Raw genomic sequence first — 12,041 nt, 5'->3', positions numbered from 1 at the left:
GTTCAATGAGCACATTGATCGACCCGAATCGACCATATTTTCTCTCCACTGAGGAATCTCGGTTCCTCAATTCTCTTCCGGTGATTCCTACGCGGCAAGACACAGTCAATGAAGTCCAAGAAGAAGTGGGAAGATCGCAAAACCAAGCTAGAGCGCTCCAATGTGGCGTTTCAAATTGTCTTTGACCACTGAGATAAACAGACACCTTCAGAAGACCACTGTCGACTGCCAGAGAAGCTGGAACCTCTCCAGGATCGGACGCTGGATGAAAAGCACAAGGACAAAAGAGCTGCCTGTGGACTGTGAAATGTGAAGCAACGGCAGCAAAACTGGCGGATCCAATAGAGTTTAGAGCATCAAAGGAACGAGCAGTCCTCCATTGACCTTAAGCAGCAACTGGTAGGGAAGCTAGTGGACTCTAAAGTCATAGGTGCCTCAGAACATAGAGGCTTCATGCCTTCAGGATGATAGTGATTGACCCATACTGGCTGTTCCGGGCGTTAATTACCTTGAAACAGAATACCAGCGTCAGACCAACGGGGTCAATGCAGTGACCGTGTTCTTCAGTGTGGTAGAGGGGCGGCCCATGCGCCGGCCAATCCAATCTCTCAGGCAGACTAAGATTCTAACCTGTCGCCCAGATGCCTTTTTTAGACTTCCCGGGCTGTGTCAAAGCAATCGATATAACGCCTTTAAACCCCATAATTTCGTATATCGGATGTCGAGCAAAATCACCGCAACAGGTTTGCTTGCTTTTCACGCTTGGAACACGCTCTGCTTGGCCCCTGGGGGGGGGGGGGGGGGGGAGAGCATATCAGCCACATCAAAGCTGTAGCTGGGAATATCTGGATTCTACATCACTTCATCAAGTGGTGGTCGGACTTGGCCTGGGGTCATGATGTTACTGCGCTTTTGCTCTGAGTTTTGCAGTAAGTAAAAAAGAGAAGACAGAATTCATCTTCATAGAATGAGGAATGGAACGTCCATTTGTCTTTTTTTCTTTTTTTCTTTTTTGGGTGGTGGTGGTAAAATCGTAAGGTAGTTAACTGCTCCGTAACCCTCATCACATTGGCTAACTAATTCGATAGCGACAACTTTATTCTCGCAGCTCACATTAGGGTTCTCCGAACTCCTGGGTCTCTGGGAAACTCTCAGCCCGTGTGCCGCTTACCAGGTTTCAAACATGCTTTGTTCGCTCCCTAAACATCGCGGACGCTTAACTATCTGATCCAGAGATCTGCGAATACCGGATCTCGCTCGAGCCGCTGAGGGTGCCACTTTGAACCTTTCTCATTCTTCACGGCCGTATGAAGGACTGTGGACTCGATTTGGCTATTGGGCACGGCACGAGAAGCATGTCGGCAGTTTTGGTCATATCTATGGATGGATTCCTTGGCTCCTTCAAAAAACTGTCTTCTCTGCTCGCAACAGAAGAGTGAAATCTCTTTCTTAATGAGCTGATTCGAGGCCGCAAAACCTGCACAGACGCGGGGGATCTGAGCCACCATAAACCTTTTTTTATTATATTTTTTTAACAAAAAAAGAAAGAAAGGATCTCAATACTTTCCTCCCGCCCCTTTTTGTTGCCTCGAATGGGATAAAGGGCCAGAGAAAAGCCCTATCCTAAAGTTATCTAATATACGTCGCACACAACCTCTGATGGTTCCAACTACTCGTTAAAAATGACTTCAGGCTGGAATCTCCAAGAAGATAAAGGCCCGCTCATTCTTGTCGTCATTTGGACTATCACTCCTCTTGCAGCCTTCTTGGTTGCTACAAGGCTCTACGTCAGAGCCGCGATTATACGGAAAGTCGAACTTGACGATTGGTTGATTTTGCTATCCATGGTATATCGCTGAATACCCCTTCCCCTTGTTTGATACCTTCACACCTTCATCCCTCGAGTATGTTGGCTGAGAGTGCTAACTCCTTCTCCTGAATTTGAATATAGATTTTGAGCCTTACCTATGTCGTACTCGTTACAGTCAGCGTGGGCTATGGATTTGGAAAGCATCAAGACACATTGACACCGGACCAAATTCGTGGTGCAAGACTCAACGCCCAAATCGGCTCTTTATTTGCCATTCTTGCAATTGCAATTCCAAAGCTTTCTGTGGCTGCTATGCTCAACAGGATCCTAGTTCCGACGCCCTTTCACCGCAACGTGGTGTGGTTCCTGGGCGGATTTGTGACGGTGTCTTCCTGCATAGGCATTCCAGTCCTCATGACCATTTGCAATCCTCACCAGGCGACATGGGATAAGAGAATCAAGAATGCCAAGTGTAGGAATTCTGTATCATCAACCAACTATTTGCTTTTTACTGGAGGTCTGTTGTATCGTTCCCGCGCATCACACAAAACTCCGACCTTATTCCGAATAGGAGTGTGTTACTGACCAATGCGTCCCCGATATAGCGGTATCTGCGTTTGCGGACTTGTATTTTGCGGTATACGCAGTTATTGTGTGTTGGAAGCTCAGGGTATCGCGCTTGAAGAAGATTGCAGTTAGCGTTGCGCTGGGGCTTGGTACCATGTGTGTTTGTCAAACTTCCTAGTTGCAAATTCTAACCACATCCCCCACTAACCATTGTCATTACACAGTGCTTGTGTAGTGGCAATTATCAAATGCGTGCAGCTGCCGACATTGAAGAAGAGACATGACACTACTTGTACGATAATCCCTTTGTTCACCCTGATATCAATTGGAGAGACTAATATCAGTTGTCGTCTTGCAGATAGGAGTAGTGATTTGATCTTCTGGTCTAAGTAATCATTCCGCCACTATTGCCCTGCTCTTTCATCTCTTGTGAATTCTCATTTGATGACTTCTGTCTGACAATTAGAATGTTTTCAGACTCGAGGCAGACACGATTATTATAGCTGCTTGCATCCCAACTTTTAAACCGCTTTTTCGATTGTTCCGCAAAAGTAAAACACCCGCAGTAACTGGAGGTTACTTTTTCAGCCCTGCCGACCACGCCGATTGTGGAATCTGGGGAGCTAATTCGACGGCTGATAGTCTACGAGGGAAGAACCTGACGGCTACTCATACAACCAACACAAGTATCCCAGACGAAGACCTGACTCTCTCGTTACCCTCCGACCGCAAAGGTGATCAGACACCGTCTATAAAAAGTGATATCCCGGAGGAAGTCGCACTACAATCATTAGGATTTCAGCAGCCTATCACAAACCCCGACGCTTCCTCTCCAGTCTGACTATCGGGAGACAGGCCGGGGGTGATGCTCATGAGAAGAAGGTCCCTGTTGCGGGATTCAGAGTACGGATATTGGAATTGAATTACCAACATAGTGTCTCCAGCTACAGACTGCATAGATATACATTGCTGGGTACACATTGTTTAACTCCTGGGCCAGCTACCATTACTCCAGCAGATTTCCTCGATCCACCAGAACTACCCAGAAAGTTAGGCTAGAAACATGCGGACCCTGGCTAGATTCATTAATATTTTCCCGTTAATGCGCTGGATATATTTTATTCGTCTCATCTTAGTATTATTCAAACATCCCCCCACATTTCCCTTATACAGCCGAGCTAGATTCCATGTCCTTCATCTGCCTCAGCAGTCTCGACACCCAGACAGATATCGCTTCATGACTGTCAGTGGAAATGTAAAAGCTACTCAAAAAAAATAAAAAATAAAAATAAAAAAACGGAAGCCTTCATTTGCTTCAGTTTATATGATATATATTTACATACGACAGTATCAATCAATAATACATTTCATTTCCCGCCTGCCAGCGCGCAAGGCAATATATACCGCATAATCAAGCGAATAAAATAGTGGCATATCAAATACCACTCGCACACCCCAACCCCGAAAGGGTTAAAAAGGGAAAAGGAAAACATTATTAAACCGGCAGCTCCCTGCCACCTCCACCACTTCTCCCCCCTGCCGTTCCAATAAACACCAATAACTGCTTCAATGGAGGTCCCACCACCGGCAATCCGCCCACAAACCCGCTAAGGGTAATCAAAAAATCCCCGAACAGCACGAAGAGCCCATACAGCTCGACGCAGAAACCCAGGAGCGGCCGGCGGAAGAGGATTAGCAAAATGCCCAAGGCGAAAGTTACGGTTCCTGTTAGCTTTTGACGGCGCGCGAAGAAGGAGAGGGTCTTGGATGGACCCAGAATTAAGGGGAGACCGATTAGGAAGAGGATCTATTGCTTTGTGTGTTAGAAGTTGGTGGGTCGTGTTTGGTTGGATATGTTAGGTTGACTAGGATACGTACGTTGCCCATTGCAAGTCTGAAAAAATGTTAATTCATGACACTTGATGAGATGTCAAATTTCGAAGGGTGAGGCCGGGAGGGAGGGGGAGGGGTGGGGGGATTTAAACATACAGTGACCGGTCAAAAAACATGATAATTCCTAAGAAGAGAAATAAACTCCCTGCATATTTCAGACGGTACATCAGAAATTGATTTTTTATATCATATACTTCTTTTAATTTCATTTCTTTCCGCCTCCATATCCAACTCCATAAGCGACCCAGCACGCAAATACTGAACTGTCTCTCATTGCACGCCCAACGGGCGGTCGACTGTTTTATAACAAGGGGATGTAGTTAGAGATCCATTTACATACCACCAGAGCAAAACACCACCCCAGCCTCTGTAAGAAAACACATATTAGCAAGGTGCGACAGATGAGTATAAGTATATCGCCAGTCTGGCAAATTTGAAAAAAAAAAAAAAAAAATTAAAAATTAAAAATTAAAAATAAATAGCAGCAGGAATCTGCGCAAGACGAATTCACCAACGGGTACCGCAAACAACTGCCCTTCCACGTCCATAACCCACTGCAGAAAACGGGAGGTATATATGGATAGAGCCGTGAAACAGCACGCGCACTCACTCTGCATATCTGATAACCACATCGACGGCATCTTGGCTGCTCTATCCCCTTTTCCGCACCCCCAACACTTTCTTAGCCCTCGTCTTATATGCACGCGTGCACGAGTATTCCAAATCCCTCAAGACACTCCAGGGGAACGCTCAGCCGTAAGTGCTTTAAGGTTACGGTGGGCTTTCCGTCGTCAAGGTGTATATAGGTTTTGGGGATTCAGGTCGCGCGGGGTACGTATCTCTGGAGGTTCTGGATGGGATGGTTAGAATAAGCTGCAAGTAACATGCCAAGGAGATAGATTAAAATATTAATATGTCTATCAGGAGGAAGATGTTGATATAATGTGTGTTCATATAAACTTAATTATGCCAGCTTGGGCCTGTCATTGTGAAGATGCTCACTCACCAAATAGAGCAATTCATTTTCCAAAAGCCAGTATGGGTATGTCTATTGAATGGTATCTCACTGATAATAGTCCATTAAGAAAATTTAAGCTGGGAATATTAAAATGATAGAAAATAATACGATAATAATTTGTATTGGTTTGCTTTCGTTTGTCCTCTGATCACTCTTCAGATTACACGCGCGGCTAACGGGCGCTAAGCCAATGGCTGGCCGCCCCGAACCTAATAGCCGCTTTGCAGCAAGTCGCACCAAACCAAACCTTTCGCTTTTCTCTTCAACATCAAATTACTTACTGTGGATTCTGTCTGGCCAGTATGGCAGCACTAGGGGGCTTGATGATGCCTTTCTCGTGATCAACTCTTGGCAAATTTTATGAAATGGCATTTGACTATATTGCGTTGACTTTCCAAAGACTTCATCTCTACTCCGCGACCGAGAAGCAGAAATCGAAGCCCTTCTTTACCCTCCTGCCTAACCTCTTTACACAATAACCCCCCAAACCCTTATCTACTCGAAAAAGAAAACAAGGTTCTTATCCATGTATCTTATTCCAACCTTTATTCCTTTCATCACGAATACACCTTCCCAGATCTCAACTTTGATATCCAAAACCAATTCATATCCCCTCTTACCCCTTACATCCCGCCACGGCCACGGTGTGCTGAATGCCACTGTAACTGCCATCCCCTTCCATCCAATGGGATGGCGGTACCCGTCGAACTGCATTTATGTCAGGCGGAAAGCAAGCCTAAGAAGTAAAATTTCTTCTAAATGGTCACGATTAAGCCGGAGCGTCATTTTGAACGTGGTCTCGAAAGGGGCCGAGTGGGGTGCATGGGGCTTGACTTTGTTGGCCGAACATTGCTGTCTGTCGTGCATAGCATTAACTCACTCTTATAACAGAGGGAACCCAGTATCAGTATTAATGCAAATAATTAAAACATCATTCCCTTCATTAAAACTATACAAAAGTGAAACGTACCACCTTTGTACTCTCAATCCGTTCTCCATATAGAATGTAAAACCATAACCCCCATTGCGCCCACACAAGGTAGAATAAACCCCATCCGTTTACTTCAGCACAACATGCGCTCCTCTCGCCTCCAGATAACTTTCCGCGACCCCCTGCCCCAACGACCTTACCACCCCAAAAACCTCTTTATCATGATACCGCAGGCGCGTCTTCGGATCCGTGTATGGAGCCGGCAGCCCCGTAATATCACAATACCTCTTCTGAGACGACGGGTGTAATGACGGCGCAGACTCAATATTTGTATACGTCACCGCAGGCCCCATTCCATTCCCCATTTGCACCAGGGAACGGAAATTCTTCTCCAACACCAGTGTTGACAAGCTCTGTGCCGCCTGAGCAATGTTTTGCGGCCGTGACGGTGTGCCTGCCGGATTCGCAGAGGCGGGGAGGATCGGGGTTAGAGTTCCGTTGGTGTTGGAATGGCCGTTGCCGTTCTCTGTGATAGCTGGGGTTACAGCTGGTGGCACGGAGACGAAAGGGGTGGAGGAGCCGGAGTTGTTCTGGCTGGCAAGCACGGAGGCTTCTTTGCGTGAGGTTTCGGAGATGATCTGTTTCACGTTCTTGTTGCGGCGAGCGGAGGGTTTCCAGTGTGGGTTGCGGAAGGGACGTGGGATGCGGGCCATGTCGAGCAGGTCTAGTAGCTTTTGGTGCGAGTCGTCTGTGGTGGAGGGGTTGGGGGCCATGATTGCAAATTATTGAGTGTGGATTGGAGATTAGAGAGGTTCAGAGAGAGATTGACTGGATGTGTTAATATGGCAATACGGTGACATGGGAATGGCTGAGGGAAGAAATGAAGCTGAAAGTTGAAGCTCCCGTCAGGTTCTTTGATATCGCAGGAGTTTGTCAAAGTTGCAAACATGCGATCCGATAAACAACTCCAACTCAGCCAAACGATGATGATTACACCATGTTGAACATGAGAAGAACGAAGTCCCAATGCAATTCACAGAGTTCAATGCAACAGTGAGCGGAGAACATATGAAATGGGGAAATAGACAGCCAACTTCTTTGTTGCGATTATATAGCTACTACTAAATATTGGACCTCTCAACCCCCATTCTCAAAACCAACAACAGAACACGCTCAAAACATGGTGAATCACATCCTGTCAACCATACATACTTATATCTCTGCATATTCCGCAACGTAGATTGTTGCACCCGCTAATTGTGACCAGGAGAGTCCCCACGAGCAACAGCAGAGTCTACTTCTCTCGCGCATCATCACCAATGTCGTATGGCTCCCTCTCCCTACATTCCATGACACCACCGCCTATCAAGGCCGGAATGTATGAGCTTACTGGGTACTGATCCAACACCCTTCCTGGATGTCCTTTGCAGGAGAAACTCAACGAGGCGATCATGGTGTTGAATGGAAATCTGCAGGTACGTATATGACTCCTGCTCTACATTGGATAGAAAAGAAGCGGTTGCTAATATCTATCTGCGTGCGTCTAGGAAGTCAACGTGCAAAACATGAATGTCGAGCTCGTGGCGCAGATGTTTAAGAATTACCAGTCGAATGTGCTTTTCCATCTAGAAGGTATGTATAACCCCTCTATACTCTACAGGATGCACTTTGGGTCCTTGAGATAGTTTTGCATTGATTTTGCTAATTCTAAATTGTTCATGCATGTTAGCCACGGAGGAGTTGAAGGAGTCAACCTCTAGTAGATTACGTACATCACCACTAAATAAAGAGTTAACACATGAATAAACACATGAGATATTCCTCTTTCTTCTATCTGCTTTGTTTTATCATTCAATACCTAATGGATAACACATATGTACTATATATAGAAATGCAACAATGATTTATGATTTTATGCATGATTAAATTTCATCAGGATCAAACTTTCATCACAGCAAGCTCCTCGTAACTTGGCTCAGCCGGCTGAGCCAGGTATGATTGAGAATTGAGAATCACCATATCTGTGAGTATGGCCATGGATGGAAGTAGTAAGAATATGAGAGTCAACTTTGGAATGAAATAAGTAGTTATGATTTATCAAATCCATGAATTGTTATATTTGCAGATGGAATAATGTATGTACTTAGCTAAGCTTCCTGTGCAGCGGGCGGCGCAAACCTTGGAAGGCAAAGAAAGAATGCCGCCTCGCTAACTTCAACTTCATTCATCCCAACTTTCTAATGTTCTCTCCCCCACCATCGAACATCCTGAAACAGATCCATCGTATTGCCACATGCTAGGGCTTTAGGAAATACCAGTCAAATCTAACCAAATCCTTGTCTGGCAATGTCTTTACAGCGTTCTTCTCAATGCTAGTTTACACCTCCGCATGAGAGTTTCCTCTATCCGCAAATCTCCTCCGCCTCCCCTTTGCGGTCGCAATGACCATCACTTCCACCCGCGTCATTGACCCTCCTCGAGTGGCGGCAAATATTGCTCAGAAAAATGACCCAAAGCCCCCGCCGAAGGTGTATCCCATTCAAGACCCGCCATTCAAGGGCTATACCCCTCCGCAACCAGATGGTTACGAACAGAGTAGAGGCACGGCGAGCTCCAGCGCCATCGTGATCGACAATGGTATCGCTCCCGTTTCCAGTCACCCTTTTCGTTCCAGTTTAACTATCCTTTGCTGATCTGTTTCTCTGTTTAGGCTCCCATCTCCTCAAAGCAGGCTGGTCCTTCGACAAATCTCCCCGATTCATTATCCCTCCCGTCATGGCCAAATACCGCGATCGCAAATACAACCGAACGTGTCACTTCGTGGGCTACGATGCCTACGTCGATGCGACCACGCGCGGACAGGTGCGGAATGCCTTCGACCCCGGTACCAGCATTATCGGAAACTGGGACGTTATGGAAGGCGTGCTAGATTACATCTTCCTGAAGTTGGGCGTTGACGGAGCGAATGGCAGAGTTGATCGGCCCATTGTTCTGACGGAGCCTATAGCTAACCTGGGATATTCGAGGAAAAGTATACCCACCACTACTTCCACCTTGCTATGATATGCCGTCTAACAATTTATAGTGATGAACGAGATATTGTTCGAATGCTATTCCGCCCCTTCAGTCGCCTACGGCATTGACTCCCTTTTCTCCTACCGCTTTAATCGTGGAACGGACGGTCTTGTGGTTTCTTCATCCCACTCCTCCACGCACGTTATCCCCGTCCTGAATTCCAAAGCGCTCCTATCGAATTCAACACGGTTGAACTGGGGTGGTTACCAGGCGTCTGAATACATGATGAAGCTGCTAAAGTTGAAATACCCTACATTCCCGGACCGCATGACGGAACATCAAATGACGCAACTCATACATGAACACTGCTACGTTTCGACGGACTACGATCGAGAGCTCTCTGGGTATCTTGACTGGACGGGACTGGAGGATCGGGATCGCGTCATTCAATACCCATTCACTGAACACGTAGTCGTGGAGAAGACCGAGGAAGAGCTTGCAAGGATCGCAGAGAGGAAGAGGGAAAGCGGCAGGCGACTACAGGAGCAAGCTGCCAGAATGCGGTTGGAGAAACTGATGAAGAAGGAGCAAGAACTCGAGTACTACAAGGATCTACAGCAGGGACTTGCGTCAGAATCGAAGAAAGAAATCAAGCGGATTCTAGATGCAGAAGATATGAGAGACGAGGCTCATCTAGAACGCACGATACGGGACCTAGAAAAATCTATCAAGAAATCCCGAAACAAAGACCTGGGCAATAAAGAGACTGAAGAGCCGGAGGAAGCTTCATTCCCACTTCTCGATGTCCCTGACGAAGAGCTTGATGAGGCCGGTCTGAAAGAAAAGCGCCATCAGCGGCTTATGAAGTCCAACGTCGAGGCGAGACAGCGTGCCAAAGCGGAGAAGGAGATGGAAAAAGCCCGGCAAGCTGAAGAGGAACGTCTAGACAATGAAAAGCGCGAAAACAACTTCGAAGAGTGGATCGAGGAGCGAAGACAGGCTCGCGAGGTAAATTTCCATTTCTTAAAACCCACTTCACCTCTGCAACGATACACATAAACTGACTGACAAACACACAAGACCCTCCTCCAAAAACTCAAAGAAAAAGAACGCCTAAAAGCCGACCTAGGCAACCGCAAATCCCTCGCCAGCCAAATGCGCATGAAAACCCTCGCAAACCTAGCCTCCGACACCCCTTCCAAAAAACGCCGCCGCGGCCCGGACGACGACACCTTCGGTGCCAACGACGACGACTGGCGCGTCTACCGCACCGTCGCCACAGGCCCCGACGCAGCCGGCGCCGCCTCCGACGACGACGACAACGACGAAATCGACCTCCCCGCCCAACTGCGCGCCATCGAGCAGCAGCTCCTCGAACACGACCCGCTCTTCACGGAGAACCACACGCTGGACGCCCAGTCAGACTGGACCAAGAGTCTCGTGCATGTCTTCCTGCGGGGCCCGTGGCCGTTTGACCCGGAGAGCACGCGCGAGGCGCACCAGCTGCACCTGAACGTGGAGCGCATCCGGGTGCCGGAGGTTGTGTTCCAGCCTTCGGCGATTGCGGGGCTGGATCAGGCGGGGCTGGTGGAGATTGCGGCGGATATTGTTAACCAGCGGTTTTCGGGGAGGGAGGAGCGGGAGAGGTTGCTGAGGGATGTGTTTGTTGCGGGGGGGAATTCGCTGTTTCGTGGGTTTGAGGAGAGGTTTGAGAGGGAGTTTCGGGGTATGTTGCCTGGTGAGATTGTGGGGGTTTTGAAGGTGCGGAGGGCGGGGGATGCGGTGTTGGATGCGTGGAAGGGAGCGGCGGAGTGGGCGGGCGGGAGTGAGTTTAAGAGTGCGGCTGTTAGTAGGCATGAGTGGTCGGAGAAGGGGGGGGAGTATATTAAGGTATGTTAACTTTTTTTTTATTTATTTATTTTTATTTTTATTTATTTATTTTTTTTTTTGGTGACCTTCCTTCTATCTTACTTTATTTCCTTTTGGTTTTGGATGTTGGCTAATGAGATGGTACGTTAGGAACATAATCTGGGCAATGCTGGTTTTGCGTAAACATTTTAATTCCCCTTTCTACGCTGTAATATGGTGCGGTGACGGATGGAGTAAGGAATCTGGAAAACTCTTTCGTTGATAGCTTACTACATGAATGAAATGTGATGATCTATCCCAATGGCTGCTCTTCGAGCACACATACATCCAGAGACGGGGTCGAAGTTGAGGTTTGGCGATACCCCGTCCCCTATGACATCATCACTTTTTCTGGCTTGTCCCTCCGCTCCCAATCGTTCAAAGGCAGCCCCAATCTATGAAAAGGAATAAAGTAAAGTAAATAAGAATGAGAATGGGAAATCTAAAAGGATTTAAACCCCTCCCCTTCGCTCCAGCACGATAACTTTTACACAATTGTCCCTGCTGGGCCTGTTGGTGACCAACAGACAACCCCAAGCAGACAATTACAGCCAATCTTACAGGAGGCGATCAAGAGCAGGGCAACCACAAAAATAAACAGAACAATCGAACAATATAGAAATATAAAAACTATCAGATATCAGATATAAACTTATCAACCTCACTCGAATCACAAAATTGACTAATATTTAGTAAAGCTGATCAAACACAACCACCCAATTTTTCAATGGCAGATCTCAAAATAGCACGGAAGAAGAATGGGAAAACAACACAACAACAGAGTGGACAGCTTACACACACAAACAGCTGGAACATACCTACGGGACCGGGTGGTCAAACCTTACAGGAAAAGAAAAAAAAATACAGAAACGATAAAACGAAGTAAAAAACAAGGGGGG

At 47.0% G+C, this 12,041-nt stretch overlaps 5 protein-coding genes across 5 annotated transcripts; 3 read left to right on the top strand and 2 right to left on the bottom strand.

Moving 5' to 3' along the window:
* Positions 1-1,682: 1,682 nt before the first annotated feature.
* On the top strand, positions 1,683-3,218 carry PADG_00181 (uncharacterized protein; the record flags this gene model as incomplete). Its single annotated transcript, XM_010757423.1, has 6 exons — positions 1,683-1,847; positions 1,952-2,327; positions 2,416-2,533; positions 2,602-2,669; positions 2,736-2,766; positions 2,855-3,218. 6 exons carry the CDS (start codon positions 1,683-1,685, stop codon positions 3,216-3,218), a joined length of 1,122 nt encoding a protein of 373 aa, XP_010755725.1.
* Positions 3,219-3,872: 654 nt separating this feature from the next.
* PADG_00180 (uncharacterized protein) lies at positions 3,873-4,264 on the bottom strand (the record flags this gene model as incomplete). Its single annotated transcript, XM_010757936.1, has 2 exons — positions 3,873-4,184; positions 4,256-4,264. The coding sequence occupies 2 exons, from the start codon at positions 4,262-4,264 to the stop codon at positions 3,873-3,875; spliced, it is 321 nt and encodes a 106-aa protein (XP_010756238.1).
* Positions 4,265-6,347: 2,083 nt separating this feature from the next.
* On the bottom strand, positions 6,348-6,992 carry PADG_00179 (uncharacterized protein; the record flags this gene model as incomplete). The annotated part of the gene is made up of 1 exon (XM_010757935.1): positions 6,348-6,992. One exon carries the CDS (start codon positions 6,990-6,992, stop codon positions 6,348-6,350), a length of 645 nt encoding a protein of 214 aa, XP_010756237.1.
* Positions 6,993-7,245: 253 nt separating this feature from the next.
* On the top strand, positions 7,246-8,025 carry PADG_00178 (uncharacterized protein; the record flags this gene model as incomplete). Its single annotated transcript, XM_010757422.1, has 5 exons — positions 7,246-7,272; positions 7,487-7,597; positions 7,650-7,694; positions 7,767-7,851; positions 7,949-8,025. The coding sequence occupies 5 exons, from the start codon at positions 7,246-7,248 to the stop codon at positions 8,023-8,025; spliced, it is 345 nt and encodes a 114-aa protein (XP_010755724.1).
* Positions 8,026-8,660: 635 nt separating this feature from the next.
* PADG_00177 (uncharacterized protein) lies at positions 8,661-11,286 on the top strand (the record flags this gene model as incomplete). Its single annotated transcript, XM_010757934.1, has 5 exons — positions 8,661-8,856; positions 8,930-9,250; positions 9,305-10,242; positions 10,315-11,124; positions 11,254-11,286. The coding sequence occupies 5 exons, from the start codon at positions 8,661-8,663 to the stop codon at positions 11,284-11,286; spliced, it is 2,298 nt and encodes a 765-aa protein (XP_010756236.1).
* Positions 11,287-12,041: the final 755 nt, after the last annotated feature.

Source organism: Paracoccidioides brasiliensis (genome assembly GCF_000150735.1).
Source record: "Paracoccidioides brasiliensis Pb18 unplaced genomic scaffold supercont2.1, whole genome shotgun sequence".
Taxonomy (NCBI): Eukaryota; Fungi; Ascomycota; class Eurotiomycetes; order Onygenales; family Ajellomycetaceae; genus Paracoccidioides; species Paracoccidioides brasiliensis.
The sequence above is the reverse complement of the archived record's forward strand: the minus strand, read 5'-3'. Positions and strand labels throughout refer to the sequence as shown.